Source organism: Drosophila navojoa, chromosome X (assembly GCF_054131105.1).
Source record: "Drosophila navojoa isolate 15081-1374.11 chromosome X, UAZ_NAV_1.0, whole genome shotgun sequence".
In the NCBI taxonomy this organism is placed as follows: Eukaryota; Metazoa; Arthropoda; class Insecta; order Diptera; family Drosophilidae; genus Drosophila; species Drosophila navojoa.
The window spans coordinates 25,535,428-25,549,522 of NC_142895.1; the positions used below are offsets into that span (position 1 = coordinate 25,535,428).

At 48.9% G+C, this 14,095-nt stretch overlaps 4 protein-coding genes across 6 annotated transcripts; 2 read left to right on the forward strand and 2 right to left on the reverse strand.

Moving 5' to 3' along the window:
• The first annotated feature begins 452 nt into the window (after positions 1-452).
• LOC108656040 (uncharacterized) lies at positions 453-1,078 on the forward strand. Its single transcript, XM_018107933.3, has 2 exons — positions 453-710; positions 770-1,078. The coding sequence occupies exons 1-2, from the start codon at positions 620-622 to the stop codon at positions 919-921; spliced, it is 243 nt and encodes an 80-aa protein (XP_017963422.1). The 5' UTR covers positions 453-619; the 3' UTR covers positions 922-1,078.
• Positions 1,003-2,865, reverse strand: sni (SDR family oxidoreductase sniffer). The gene is made up of 3 exons (XM_018107921.3): positions 2,466-2,865; positions 1,741-1,792; positions 1,003-1,686 (listed from the first exon to the last, which is right to left on the reverse strand). The coding sequence occupies exons 1-3, from the start codon at positions 2,589-2,591 to the stop codon at positions 1,121-1,123; spliced, it is 744 nt and encodes a 247-aa protein (XP_017963410.1). The 5' UTR covers positions 2,592-2,865; the 3' UTR covers positions 1,003-1,120.
• On the forward strand, positions 1,976-7,923 carry Trxr1 (Thioredoxin reductase 1). 3 transcript variants are annotated; one of them, XM_030388897.2, is made up of 4 exons: positions 1,976-2,266; positions 5,807-6,149; positions 6,214-6,440; positions 6,512-7,923. In XM_030388897.2, exons 1-4 carry the CDS (start codon positions 2,251-2,253, stop codon positions 7,396-7,398), a joined length of 1,473 nt encoding a protein of 490 aa, XP_030244757.1. In that variant the 5' UTR covers positions 1,976-2,250; the 3' UTR covers positions 7,399-7,923. The 3 variants fall into 3 exon arrangements, with proteins under 3 accessions (XP_030244757.1, XP_017963390.1, XP_017963388.1); XM_018107901.3 differs by having other exon boundaries at positions 1,978-2,272; XM_018107899.3 differs by lacking the exon at positions 1,976-2,266 and adding an exon at positions 3,113-3,707.
• Positions 7,924-8,821: 898 nt separating this feature from the next.
• On the reverse strand, positions 8,822-11,771 carry ND-75 (NADH dehydrogenase (ubiquinone) 75 kDa subunit). Its single transcript, XM_018107897.2, has 7 exons — positions 11,613-11,771; positions 11,241-11,428; positions 10,838-11,169; positions 10,074-10,771; positions 9,683-10,014; positions 9,133-9,621; positions 8,822-9,070 (listed from the first exon to the last, which is right to left on the reverse strand). The coding sequence occupies exons 2-7, from the start codon at positions 11,421-11,423 to the stop codon at positions 8,906-8,908; spliced, it is 2,199 nt and encodes a 732-aa protein (XP_017963386.1). The 5' UTR covers positions 11,424-11,428; positions 11,613-11,771; the 3' UTR covers positions 8,822-8,905.
• Between the last annotated feature and the right edge of the window lie 2,324 nt (positions 11,772-14,095).

The following is a 14,095-nucleotide window of genomic DNA, read 5'->3' on the forward strand; positions in this document are numbered from 1 at the left end:
GGGCTAACAAATCACATTTTTCAGGTAAACTGCAAGGTGCAAATTTCAACCTCCTTTCGTTATGACTATCACTCGCATAAGGCAATGTTTTCTAGGGAAGTAAATTTGCTAATATTAAAAATGAATTAAGACCCTAGACTGCTGCAATCAAATAGAGTATACGAGTTTAGTTGGATAAGGACACCTATAAAATGGATTTCACATACGGAAAAGAACGCAACAGCAGCTTTTGTATGGCACAGGTAAACAAAATTACAGCTAGAGACCTTTACATTAATAGTATTATTATTAAAATTATTAGCCAAACAATCAGATCTGCAAAGCCCTTCTGTTGGCTATCTAACCTAACTGGGAATTGCAATTTGCAACATTCCCTAATCAAATTAACGTTTTCAATTCAAAATGTGCTAAGTTGGCTGCGCGCGATTCGTGCTCTCACTTGAAGTTGGCTGCGCGCAGCATTGCCCACGCGTGAAACTTGCTGCGCACACAAATTTGTTGACACTTGGCGAAAGGAGAAAACAATAATAAGCATAAACACTCCGAATTTTGGCTACGAAACATCAGCGGAATAACATTCACAGTTAGTTAGAAATTTTAAATTGAAAGTGATATAGACATGACACCGCAACCACCGCCTCCACCGCCAGCACAGCAGCAGCCACCCCCGCCCATGGGGCAGACAATAGCCCCGAGTGGTGCATTTCCAGGTAAATTAAACGACGGCAAGTCTTTGGTTAACATATTTACATATGTCGTCTAACCTCAGGTTCACTCACGCCCGGCTGGAACGATCCGCCGCCAGTGAGTGCAGACAGCGGCAATCGGCGACCTCGGCTCGACCTGCGCAAACGCGTTGCATACCCCATGAACGGACCAGGCGATGGCCAGCCCCAATCATCGCAGCCGCCGATGCTCTGACCTGCGCTAGAGCTCTTCTAACTGAGATTTCGTCGGCACGGCTGCCACGGCTGCCACGTCAGCTGTAGATGCAAAACAAGCTTATGATTTTTACCCATTTGTTTTAGCACCAGCAATAATTTACATAGATAGCAACAAAATATATATATGTACATATATGATATATGATCTGTGTAGACGCTAACTACGGCGCTTGGCTCTACCAGGGCAGCTCTGCTCCATCGTACTGATAGAAGCCACCGTTGTGCGACTCGTTGAACTGGCAAATGGTCTCCACAATCTTTGTGGTGCTCGTGGTCACATCCAGCGGGGCATTGCTGCCACCCATGTCGGTGCGCACCCAACCAGGATGCAAGCTGACGCACAGAATCTTTTGGGGTGCCAGGTCAATGCTCATCGATTTGGTGACCGCATTGAGGGCAGCCTTGGAGGCTCGGTAAGGCAACAGGCCACCATCTGTGTTCGACTTGATGGAGCCGAGTATGGAGCTCATGTTGATTATTGCCGCGCGCTTAACGCTCATGCATTCACCCTCGTTGGCGTCCGAAGCCTTCTTAAGCAGCGGCAAACAGGCCTTGGTCAGCATTACGGGCACCACGGTATTGGTGTGCAGCGTATCAATCAGATCCTGCTGCCTGGTGGCGCCGAGGCGCACAGACTTGGGTGCAATGCCAGCGTTATTGAAAAGCACATTAAGGCCACTATCTTTGGTCACCTCTGCGATTTGTTTAACAATCTTGTCGTATTCATCGAAATTCTTCAAGTCTGTGAAAAGCAGAAATGTTAGTTTGGGCTAGACGCACAACTGCATCCACTTACCAATCTCCAATATATGGATGTTAGAGTGCTCCTTGGCCAGATTTCTTAGTTCCTATAAAATAAATCAGAGCAATGTGAATCTCAATAAATTACTGTTCAAAACTGGCGGCATAATCATGCCGTGAACGCGGCCAACTTAATGTAGTAGTCGCATTGCGAGCTCAAAAGTATCGATACTCACATTCGTCGATACATCGATGGTTCGTGCTTTCCACAACTGGAAAACAAGCTGCAAAGACCGACCAAAGCATCGAACCGAAAGCGTAAAAGCAATTGCGAAAAGTTTACCGCTTATTTCGCATTTGCGTTCGCTGGCGAGTGTATCGCGGGAGAGCAGTAGCTTGTTAACTGTTATTCGACAAGTATAAGTTTGTTATTTTTTGTTAACCGTTAAAGTGCCGTACTGAGTGTGTTCATCTTCAGTATAACTGATAACCGATTTCCTCAAATATTTGGAAGCTATTGCTGATCCTGTTCGTTAGCTTAAAACACTTGCCCAAACTGCAAAACATGGCGCCCGTGCAAGGTAAAGGTGAGTGTAAGTAGCGGAATAAGAAGTGATGCCACAAGACAAGAATATTTCTTGCTGTCTCCCTCGCGTTACGGGTTATACATATGTATGTATATTGTTGCTGTAGCCAGTTTTGTTAATTATTCGCGTAGTTTCGATGTGTGGGGGATGCATGAGTCACCCCTTTGAGACATGACTAGACAAAACTACTTACTGTGGCTTGCTCCAGATTGCGGCATGTGGTAAAAAGATGCTGCGGCGGCTCCGGCAGTTTGTTCAAGGCCTTCACGAGGCCCAGCCCCAAACCGCGATTACAGCCCGTTATGAGTATTGAGTTCATCCTGCAGTGCAATGGTTTTCACTGGAAATCTAATCGTCTATTTGCACTTGAGCGATTAAGCGGCGACAATAAACAGTCGAAACTTTATAACTGACACTAACGAAACAAGCTGCTACACTATTGTTGCTTCACGAGGCGCTGGGTGGCTACGGTGCTTTTAATTACGTTTATCTCTAACATGTGTGTGTGTGTTTCCTCTAATAAGCAAAAAATGCGAATTCTACACAGCGGCCGGCAGCTGACAGAGTTGCCAGCCATATGCAAAACCCGAATGCACGCCCGATAGGATTGCCAGTTGGGCCAGGTGGCAACCCTGATTGTGGCAGCCAACTGTTGCTCTTTCCAGTGTCTTATTTGAATGCAAATTATGTAAATAATTTGAGCACGAATTTCTTTTCAATGGTCAACCAAACAGCTTGGCGACCCTATGCCAGCCGCTATTGCCGCCATCTACATCGAATTCTCTTTTCGACGCGCATTCGCATACAACTGCGCTGTCGCTGTTGCTGTTACGTAGCGAGCGTCGCTGCCTACACTTTCCAATCATTCCAAGCGCTGAGCAGCGACGACATCGCTGTTTTTTCCTTTTACTTCTTATGTGTCTGTGATTTCGCTAACAAAACTGAAAACTTTGCTAAGATCGTGTACCGCAATAAACAACTTGATAATTTTACCAGACTCAAAGCAATCAAGTGGTTGCCGCGGTGTACTGTGTACCACCGAGGGGAACGTGATTCAGCGGTAATATAAACATTGAATATACACACATCATGTCGCTCACGCTGTGGAATTCGAGATTCTCTGTAACGCTGGTACGCCAGCATGCTACGATTTTAATGTCAAGTACTACAAAATCAAGTGCTGCAAATAGCTCACACTACATGATCAATATTTTTCAACCACAACAACGACGAAATCAAACAACAATAATGGACAAAAGTCGACGCACTTCGCAACAGTCTGGACGCAATCAGGGCAAAGCTTTGCAGACCGGCCGCAACTCGCTCGATAGCTCGACCAGCGACACCGGGGTAAATGTGCCGCCCTTTAACCATCCGCACTGCGATCGGCAGGCCATGTACCAACAGCCCGTGCGCAAGGTCAAACCACTACGAGGTAAGCCAGCCAGCCAACACCCGCTTCCCTCCCACCACACACACCGCAAGCCACAGGGTCAAAGAAGTATATGCAACTCTCTCTCTCTCGCGCTCTTCTATCGAATAAACGTAATTCCCGCTATTTTTTTTATCTGTTCTGCTGCTACCACCACATTCTCAAGAAACTATTTGGATAGTGTGTGTGGGTTTTTTTTTTTTCTTATTGTGTAATAACTGTTAAGCTCCCTCGCTCCGCTACGCACGTATCGTCATATGATTAGCTTATCGAACCGTCAATCGATTACTTCTGATCCTCACCGTGAAGCCAAAGCGAAGTAACTGTTTTTGCAGCGTCACGATCGCGACTGAGAAAGGTTTGGCAGCAGAGGGCAGCTCGAGGGCAAACGGTAACAGCTTTCTAACCGTAACTGTAACTACAACTATATCAGCAGCGGGATGGCAAGTTTTTGCCGTTCTCCTAGGCAGTTCGCAAGATCCACTTAGGTCGAATGTTCGAGATTATGAATGCTTTCAGATATTTCACAAGCAGCACATCCTCTTGGTGCATGCGGAGAGCGCCGGATTACGTCACTATGCCTATCACTATCATCGTTTTCATTAGCACACCGTCATCGTGAATTTGTATATCGTATCGGAATGCAATCGTGACTTGGCATACCCTTCCCATTGGGCTCGCATCGTAAATGTCAGCTAGTTAGTGACGTGTTTGCTGTTTGGTGCTAACAAGGAAATTTTTGGGTGTCTGGTCAGGGGAGCGCCGGAGTGAGGGGGTATCTAGAAGAGCTGACTGCTTTATCAGCAGCACGTAATTTAATTAGCTTTCGGCATGTCGTTTTCTATTGTTTATGCATATTTTATTGTTGTATATCAATAAGCCATAGCTAAACCTCGACACGATACGATATATACATATGTATGTATGTATGTATTCGCCAGACATGTGCATATGTACAAAGAATGATCATTTTTTCACATATGTACATATTTCTATCATAAATGGTAGTTCTAGAGTTGATTTCATTATAACGCTTCGATAAGCTTTCCACACTTTATTATTTTCTCGTCTCGATATTTGATTTGCTTACGCTTATCAGAATCGTTCCGCTCCAATTGGACTTTTGCCTAGGCCAAGCAATGGGATGATTTGTATTTTTAGCCATTTACAAATATCGGAATATGCAAATATACATATTATATAAAGTGTTTACGAAACGATCTTAGTTTGTAGTAAACTGTAATATCAATGTATGTATGTATGTACATACATATTTCGCAACAGATCTTCATTTACTCAGTCGTTCTTGGTTCTATCGATAAACGGCGTTAATCGATACATTAAATATAATTGGATACAAGCACACATTAAAGGTAACAGCTTTTACCTTTAGGACCTCTGCTTGTAAATTGTAAGATTAATATTTATTTATTTGCAACTCCGTCGTTCTTAGTTATATCGATAGACGGAGCGAATCGATAAGTGAAATATAATTAGATATCACACTTGTAATGCTAGCAACCGCCAATTAGGCAACACCTTGCCGACTGGCTGCTCTCTGGCCACCCCATCCAACTAGAATCCCCCGCGACCTGTCGCTGACCACAAACACGAACCGAATCGTCGTCGAGTCGTGGAGTCGGGGAGTCGGTTGTCGTTGCCATGGCAAGCGTATTGGATTCCAAAGCAAACCTCAGGTCAGGGCGGGGCCGACAATGATTGCTCCACTTTGATTTGCGGAGGGCAGACACACACACGTGCATAGTTAAACACCGGGAGGACACCACACAATCACTATCGCAATCGCAATCATAATCACAATCAAAACAACTCCAGCTGCTCGTTGGCGTACAGCGAGGCGCAGTCGAAGCCGCAGTGGCCGGCCAAATGCATCTATTTGAGTTTGTGCCCGCCTCGCTGGCGGACGAGCGGCCCGCTGAGGGACGCAGCATATATCGCTCGGCCTACATGGATATACGGCTGCGCCAGAGGCAGCAGAAGCCCAGCAAGCTGAGCGAGCTGCTGAAGGGTAGCTCGGCCTGCTCCATTGCCAAGTCGAGTTGATTGCTAACTGACCTTCGCTGCCCTTTTTGTATTTGCAGGAAACTACGATTACGATCTGGTTGTTATTGGAGGCGGCTCTGGTGGCCTGTCCTGTGCCAAGGAGGCTGTGGCACATGGCGCACGCGTCGCCTGCCTGGACTTCGTGAAGCCAACTCCCCTGGGCACCAAGTGGGGCGTCGGCGGCACCTGTGTCAACGTCGGCTGCATACCAAAGAAGCTCATGCATCAGGCAGCGCTCCTCGGCGAAGCTGTGCACGAGGCAGCCGCCTATGGCTGGAATGTCGACGACAAAATCAAGCCCGATTGGAACAAGCTCGTCACCGCGGTGCAGAATCACATCAAGTCCGTCAACTGGGTGACTCGCGTCGATCTGCGCGACAAGTATGACACGATCGATCCAGCCATCATTTGAGTCCCTGCTAACCGTCCTGGTTTCTCCTTGCAGAAAAGTCGAGTACATCAATGGACTCGGCACCTTTGTGGACTCGCACACGATTTCTGCCAAGCTGAAGAGCGGCGAGCGTACCATTACAGCCCAGACCTTCGTGATTGCCGTCGGCGGCCGTCCCCGTTATCCGGATATACCTGGAGCGGTTGAGTATGGCATCACCAGCGATGACCTGTTCAGCCTGGACCATGAGCCTGGCAAGACCCTGGTCGTCGGCGCTGGCTGTAAGTGGACTTGAGCTTGCTCCCCATCCATCCAGCCCTTGTTCATTGGCTTTCTATTTGACAACTTCCAGATATTGGCTTGGAGTGCGCCGGCTTCCTCAAGGGACTCGGCTACGAGCCCACTGTGATGGTGCGCTCGATTGTGCTGCGCGGCTTCGATCAGCAGATGGCCAATCTGGTGGCCGCCGCTATGGAGGAGCGCGGCATTCCATTCTTGCGCAAAACAGTGCCGTTGTCTGTCGAGAAGCAGTCCGACGGCCGCTTGCTGGTCAAGTACGAGAACACGGAGACCGGCGAGGTGGAGAGCGACGTCTTCGACACAGTCCTGTGGGCCATTGGCCGCAAGGGACTGGTCGAGGACCTGAATCTGGACAATGCCGGCGTATTGACCCACAAGGACAAGATCCAGGTGGACTGCGAGGAGACCACCAATGTGCCGCACATCTATGCTGTCGGTGACATTATCTATGGCAAGCCGGAGCTAACTCCCGTCGCCGTCCTAGCCGGCCGCCTGCTCGCCCGCCGCCTCTATGCCGACTCTGAGCTGCGAATGGACTACGCTGATGTGGCCACCACTGTGTTCACTCCGCTGGAGTATGCTTGCGTCGGCCTCAGCGAGGAGGATGCCATTAAGTTGTACGGCGCTGAGGAGATCGAGGTGTTCCACGGCTACTACAAGCCCACGGAGTTCTTCATACCGCAGAAGAGCGTGCGCTATTGCTACGTGAAGGCTGTGGCCCAGCGCAGCGACGAGCAGCGCGTCTATGGACTGCACTACTTGGGACCGGTGGCCGGTGAGGTCATCCAGGGCTTTGCCGCCGCCCTCAAGTCAGGCCTGACCATCCCCACGCTGATGAACACCGTGGGCATTCATCCGACCACCGCGGAGGAGTTCACACGTCTGAGCATCACCAAGCGCTCCGGTCTGGATCCCACGCCCGCCAGCTGCTGCAGCTAAACGGAGGGCCTCGTTCCATAAGATTGTATTTCTCCACCCACACCCCCCCACACGCCTGCACACCCACACTTGCACACGCCCACGTACACGTACACCCCGACATAGCAAAGCACGCCCCAACACACACTCGCTTCTGGTTAGGCCGAGGAGATGCCGTGATATGACCAACGAATTTGAGAGTTGTTACTGCTTAGCGATAAAGGTTCAAGTTTTAATTTAGTTTCGATAGTAGCATGCACGCATACATGCACACACACGTACACACACAAGCACACACACACATCACTCACAACACTCACAACACTCACACACACACACACAATAGCTCAGCCGACTATCAGGAAGGCGGGTAGGACTAGGGGCAGGACTTTCGGCTTCAGTAGAACTGAGCGCAGCATCCGCCCCCTTTCTCCTGCCGCCGCAGCGGCCCCCGTGCGGTGTGCACTCAAAATTACGAAATTATGTTAAATGAAGATGATTAAATATTAATAAATAAATCTGTATTTTTACGGTACAAAAATATGATCAATAGAAGTTTTTTACCCACATACAAGACAATTGGTTGTATTATTTAATAGAGTAGTTTATGTAACGAATATAATTATATGTGCTCTTGAGCAGTCTGAGATCATACTCAGCTTTAAGAATTATACATATACGTAGTTCGTAGAGACAGCATCCATTGGAGGTCTGTTATTCCAATATGCCCAAAGTAGATTCGCTTGGGTATTACGCCCTATCGATGTATGTTATTAGATCTTAGTTGATCCTTACAATTTGTAGCTGTAGATGAAATATATCTCTATAAATATAAATATTGATATATGTATTTAGTAAGAGCAGCTTCTCTCTTTTTGGCAATCGATTAGAGTAGTGCGAGTGCAAAAGCGAGAGAGCTGTATAAATAGAAAGAGATAGAAATAGAGAGCACTCTGTGCGACATTGATGATATACCAATAGACATACAAACATGCATACATATATGTATGTATGTATACAACTATATATATACGCCCGCAACACACTCATACACACACACAGACAATGTTACGTATTTTTTCTACTTCACGTTTATTTTAGATTCCGCGTATTTTCTATATATTTCTGGTATTTTTATTTTATTTTCCTATTTGCAAGTTGTATAAGTGCTTCTTCTTCTGTTTTTCCTTTTTTTTTTTTTGCTTGTTTTGAACAAATTCTTGACAATTTACAAACTGCTGGGAGCCCCCGGCATAACTGTTTTATCTTCCTGCACATCTCTTTTCCATAATTTTCTTTTATTCAAATATCTTTCGCCATTTCCGTTTCCGCGTCCGCACTTCCGCCCGCTGCTCGCTGCTCGACTAGATTGAGTATTCGACAATAAGCGAGGAGCAAAAAGTGTTTGGATACGCATTTAGAAAAAAAAAAATAAAAAAATATATAATGGAAACAACATTAATTATTTAATATATGTGTGTGTGTTATAGGCCATCAGATCAGATCGTAGTTGGGACACGGCCATAGCTTAGACGGCCGCGCAGCTCCTGGCCTCGTCCTGCCGCTGCTGCTTGTTGACCGCCGATATGCACTTGGCCATGGTTGGGGAGGCGCGCGAGATGGCATCGGTCATGAAATAGTCGCGCAGCTCCTTTTGCTTCACATCGATGGGCGTGCTGCTGATGGATATGCTCTGTGGACGGAGTACAGATTAGCAGAGATTCTATATACATATCAACTAGTTATGGTACTCACGGGCTTGGCGACGGACTCGCCACCGCTAGCCGGCTGCAGCTCGCCGAGGCGCGTTAGGTGTGGGGCCAAGCTTTCGAGGCGGGCACGCAGCTCGTCGAGATTGTCGTAGGCCAACGGTTTGCCCACCACCTCGGAGAGTGCGCGCAATATCTTCCAATCCTCGCGCGCCATGCCTGGCGGCGAGACGCCCGGCAGCGTCTGCTGGGGCCTGCCCTCAGTGTTCACGTAGATCGCTTGCTTCTCAGTGTACGCAGCGCCGGGCAGGACGGCGTCAGCAATGGACGCACCGTTGTCGCCATGCGAGCCAATGTACACAACGAAACAGTCCTTGGGCAGCTGGTCACGGGTCACCTTGCCGGCATCGGCGTTCAGCAGGAAGAGCACCTTGGGCTGAGCCTGCAGCACGGCCTGGATGCCTGGCTGGTAGCCCACGTCGAAGGCGCCCACCTGGGAGGCGCTGTTATGCAACACATTGAACGGGTTCCAGTCCTGCAACGAAAAGCAACCAGAGTTACCATCCATCGAAGGCCTCGACCGCTCCAATACTCACTGGCTTCTTCAGCTTCTGACAGTACTCGGAGATGGTGGCATGGATGGCAGCACCATCGGGACGCTCCAGGACGTCGACGCCAATGATGATGGCTGGCTTTTTGGCGCCCTCCAGCACCTTGGAGAATGCGTGCGAGCCATTGCAAACGTCCTTCACCAAGTTGGGATCGGCTCCCAGATTGTTATGCTGGTAGGACAGATCAATTTTGGGTCCAATCGAGGCAATCTGCAGCTCGTTGTGCACGTAGGCCTTGCGCAGACGCGTGTTGACCAGAGGCGCCTCGTAGCGCGGATTGGTGCCGACCAGAAGCACTGCGTCGGCCTGCTCCAGACCTAAAAGCAGAAGTCAAATGAAAAGCTGGACAGAAACTGGGCATGCCCATGACTCCCACCTGCGATGGTGCTGTTGAGCAAGTAGCTCGAGCGCACCTCGATGCCGCTGCCCTTGATGAAGTCCTGCTCGGTGACCAAGAGCTCGCCATCCAGTCGATTGACCAGATCCTTGAGAGCCACCATCGCCTCCACATCGGCCAACTGGCCGGCGATGCCAGCCACCTGTCCCTTAGCCTTCTGCAAGGCCTTGGCCACAGCGATCAGGGCTCCCTCCCACTCGACGGCCTGCAGCTCGCCGTTGGGCATGCGCACCATGGGAGCCACAAGGCGCTGGCGCTTGAGGCCATCGCAAGCGAAGCGCGACTTGTCGGCCAGCCACTCCTCGTTGACGTCCTCGTTCTCGCGCGGCAGGATGCGCAGCACCTCGTTGGTGCGGGTGCTCACAACAATGTTGCTGCCAACGGCGTCCAGCACATCGATGCTGTCCACCTTGCGGATCTCCCAGGGACGGGCCACGAAGCTGTACGGCTTGTTGGTAAGCGCGCCAACGGGGCACAGATCAATCACGTTGCCCGAGAGCTCGGTGAGGAAGAGCTTCTCCACGTAGGTGCCGATCTGCATGTCATTGCCGCGTCCAGTCGTGCCCAGATCGTCGACGCCAGCGATTTCCGAGGCGAAGCGCACGCAACGTGTGCAATGGATGCAGCGAGTCATGACTGTCTTGACCAGAGGTCCAATGTCTTTGTCCTCCACGGCACTGAAACGATAAAGGAAAGAATGAATGATCTGCTTGGCTTTTGTTTTCCTGATCCTTGAAGCTTACCGCTTGCCCGTGTAGTTGATGTCCGTGAAACGTGAGCGATCGGAGCCAAAGGCCATGGCCTGGTCCTGCAGATCGCACTCGCCGCCCTGATCACAGATGGGGCAGTCGAGCGGATGATTCATTAGCAAGAACTCCATGACGCCCTCGCGCGCTTTGCGGGTCAAGTCAGAGTTGGTTTTGATGCGCCAGCCCTTCATCACGGGCATCGCGCAGGCGGCCACCGGCTTGGGGCTCTTCTCCACCTCAACGAGGCACATGCGACAATTGCCAGCGACGGCCAAGCGCTCGTGGTAGCAGAAGCGTGGAATCTCCACGCCAACCTCAGCAGCAGCCTGAGGATCAGATGCAGAGAGAGAGGAAGAATTGGGAATAGCTGTTTGTGGCTGCAGTTGCAGCGGCTCACCTGGAGTACTGTGGTGCCTGGCAGCACCATTACGGGTATATCATCGACGAAGACTTCGATTTTCTCGGGCGCCTTGGCCGGTGTCTGAGCCAATACGGCGCTGGTGCGCACGGCTCGGCTAGCGATTTGGTGTGTGGGAGAGCCGAGGGCGCCCAGCGCCTTCACGAGCGGTGCACGTATCATATTTTCTGCAACAAATCAATACACAACACAAACAACATTCAATTTGTGGGCAATTACATAAGTTGCAAGCAGGCTGTGCACCGTCTTCTAGTCAAATATTACGTTCTGGCTGCCTGCCACTAATTGCCAATCGCTCATGCTCTTACCAATTCAGCTCACTCCTCTAGTTCGGGCTTAAACAAAACTTACCGATATGCTGGAAAATATATAGCAGCGCTGCTGAAATTTTTAATGCCGAGCAGACAACTTTTTTTTATCGTTTTTGACAGTCGCACTGTAACAGTGCGGACAGAGTTGCCACCCAATTGTTTGACAGCTGACTTAATGCGCGGCGCATTTGAAAGCAAAAATTTGGTATGCTGCTCACAGATGATGCAAGAACAAAACATTGCTCAAGAAAGTATTGAAACTTTTGGAAATCAACAGCAACAAAAAATTATTTCTTCTGTTCGATTTATTGATATTAAGTATTTAAGTAATTATAAAAACACCTAATTTTTTTTATTGACAAAGAAAACTATTAATTCATGAAATATTTACGATTTATAAATGACTAATTGTAAGCTCGCTAGCCAAACGTTTATTATGTAAATTTAATATTACGGAAAATAAAATATATGTTTATAGGCTACATATACTGAAGATTGAAAAGTTTTTATCTCTCTACTACCATAATAACTATGTTGCACCACTAAGCATATATTATATATTAAGTGTTTGCATATCAGATACGCACTTTATTTAATTGGTGCATCCCTGGCCACGGTGTGCACAGCTGTTCGCAGTTTGCTTACTTCTTCAAGTCAAATTGCCATTCACAGGTCGACGCTAAAACATGTTTGATTTTCAATTGTAGATTCAAATTCTAATTTCAAATAAGGAGTGCGCAGCATGCAGCTTAGTCAGTAGCACAGTTGGCATTAAAATGGGCAATAGGCCACGTTACCTGGCCACACAATGTAGCACAATCCATTCAGCTGCAAATTGTAAGCGGCGCTTAACAATGTTGGCGCCACTCATACATACATACATACATACCATATCTTTATACATATACATACATACTATGTATGTATGTATGTACACTCAGGTGAACGCATGTGGCGTCACATTGATGAGCCGGCGGCGCCACAAGTGAGATTTGTTGATTAAAGATCTGACATGAGAGTCACGCGAAAAAAACATACACACACATACGCATACAAGCACACAGATAGCAAGGATGATGATGATGCTTGGGAGGTAGCCATATGTGCATGTATGTATGTACATACATATGTGTGTGTGTGGTTGTTTTGTGTTGTGTTTGTGCCAACGCACGATTTGTGGCTAGTCTGGCGTCTACTGCCTGGTAATCAGATAAAAATATATTATGACGTACCAGACCGACTTTTCATTGTTAATTGAGCGGCGTTGGCGGCAAAAAAAAATAAAAACCTTTCTGGCCAAGTCGCGGCCCGGCCCGGCCCTGAATGAATCGAGATTGAGACGTGCTTGATATCTGTTGGCATCGCCATCGAGAGATCTCTCGGCGGCGACGGCGGCGGCGTTGGCGATGCTGCGCGACGCGTCTTGAAGCTGGCGTCTGCTGGCTGTCGCGCCTCTCCGTGAATTGCGCTTATCTTGTATCTTTGTTTTCGTATACATGTTGTTGTAGTTGCTGTTGTTGTTGGTGCTGCTGCTGCTGCTGCTGTTGCTCCCGCTGCAGACGTGTCGCCACAATTTGCCGCCGCTTGGCGCCTAAAAATCAAACGGGGCGCCATACAACAAATTTTTAAAAATAACGTGCAACTACGCGACGTTGATGTCGATGTCGACGTCGACGCCAACGCTGACGCTGACGTCGAAGCCGACTAATAATGTGATTTGTTCTGCCCGTGGCTATTTTTGCGCGCCACGGCGCATTGTTAATGATCCTCTTCAGCGCACATCCCGTCTGCCTTCTTCTTCTTCCCCCTTTTTTTACAATGTGATAATTTTAAACAATTCACTCCCCTTTTTGCACCGTCGCCGGCGGCACTGCTGTGCTGCACAATTTAACGGTGTCGTCCTTGAGTACGCCGCGGCGGCGCCGCCTCGTCGTCGCTCCGTGGCAGTTTCTGGAACTAGAGCGAGATAAGGCAACCATTTCTGCGCATCATAAAGAACTAAAAAAGAAGCAAAAAAAAAAGAGATATGCATGATATGATTATAATTACATACAGATGTATGTGTGTGTGTGTGTGTGTTGCCTCGTCGATAGCGCCACGCATTGCAACAACAACAACCAAAGCTTCAAGCAGAGTCGCCTGATGACAATGCTGATAATGGGCCACAGTGGCAGGGTCACTGCCAGCAGCGACGTCGACGCCGACAGCAACTGCTACAGCGACTGCATTCACATTTCCTTTTGGTGGGGTGTTCGCTGGGGGTCACATGCAGCTGGCGCGGCATTAAGACGCCGACGCTAGCGCCGCCGACTCCATTGAGTGAGAGCTCGCGCCGCAACGCGTCGCTGCCGTCAGCAAAATTCATTGCGGGAGCTGCGCTGCGCTGCGGTGCGCTGATGTCGGCGCTGCCAAGCGAACACTCACTCGCACGTTCGTTCGCTCGTCTGTTCGTTCGTTCGCTCGTGCGTTGGCTTAGCGTGATCGTGCGCCGGCTGTGGTTCGGCTTATTGGGCTACGGCTGTG

What these genes read in the sequence shown, in the direction of transcription:
- LOC108656040 (XM_018107933.3), top strand. Translation starts at nt 620, where the DNA reads ATGACACCGCAACCACCGCCTCCACCGCCAGCACAGCAGCAGCCACCC. An exon ending in CCCGAGTGGTGCATTTCCAG is followed by an intron (nt 711 to 769) that starts GTAAATTAAACG and finishes GTCTAACCTCAG; the next exon opens with GTTCACTCACGCCCGGCTGG.
- sni (XM_018107921.3), bottom strand. Translation starts at nt 2,591, where the DNA reads ATGAACTCAATACTCATAACGGGCTGTAATCGCGGTTTGGGGCTGGGC. An exon ending in GCAATCTGGAGCAAGCCACA is followed by an intron (nt 1,793 to 2,465) that starts GTAAGTAGTTTT and finishes TTTATTTTATAG; the next exon opens with GAACTAAGAAATCTGGCCAA. An exon ending in CATCCATATATTGGAGATTG is followed by an intron (nt 1,687 to 1,740) that starts GTAAGTGGATGC and finishes TGCTTTTCACAG; the next exon opens with ACTTGAAGAATTTCGATGAA.
- Trxr1 (XM_018107899.3), top strand. Translation starts at nt 3,362, where the DNA reads ATGTCGCTCACGCTGTGGAATTCGAGATTCTCTGTAACGCTGGTACGC. An exon ending in CAAGGTCAAACCACTACGAG is followed by an intron (nt 3,708 to 5,806) that starts GTAAGCCAGCCA and finishes TTGTATTTGCAG; the next exon opens with GAAACTACGATTACGATCTG. An exon ending in CGCGTCGATCTGCGCGACAA is followed by an intron (nt 6,150 to 6,213) that starts GTATGACACGAT and finishes TTCTCCTTGCAG; the next exon opens with AAAAGTCGAGTACATCAATG.
- ND-75 (XM_018107897.2), bottom strand. Translation starts at nt 11,423, where the DNA reads ATGATACGTGCACCGCTCGTGAAGGCGCTGGGCGCCCTCGGCTCTCCC. An exon ending in CAGGCACCACAGTACTCCAG is followed by an intron (nt 11,170 to 11,240) that starts GTGAGCCGCTGC and finishes TCTGATCCTCAG; the next exon opens with GCTGCTGCTGAGGTTGGCGT. An exon ending in GCGAGTCCGTCGCCAAGCCC is followed by an intron (nt 9,071 to 9,132) that starts GTGAGTACCATA and finishes CTCCGTCCACAG; the next exon opens with AGCATATCCATCAGCAGCAC.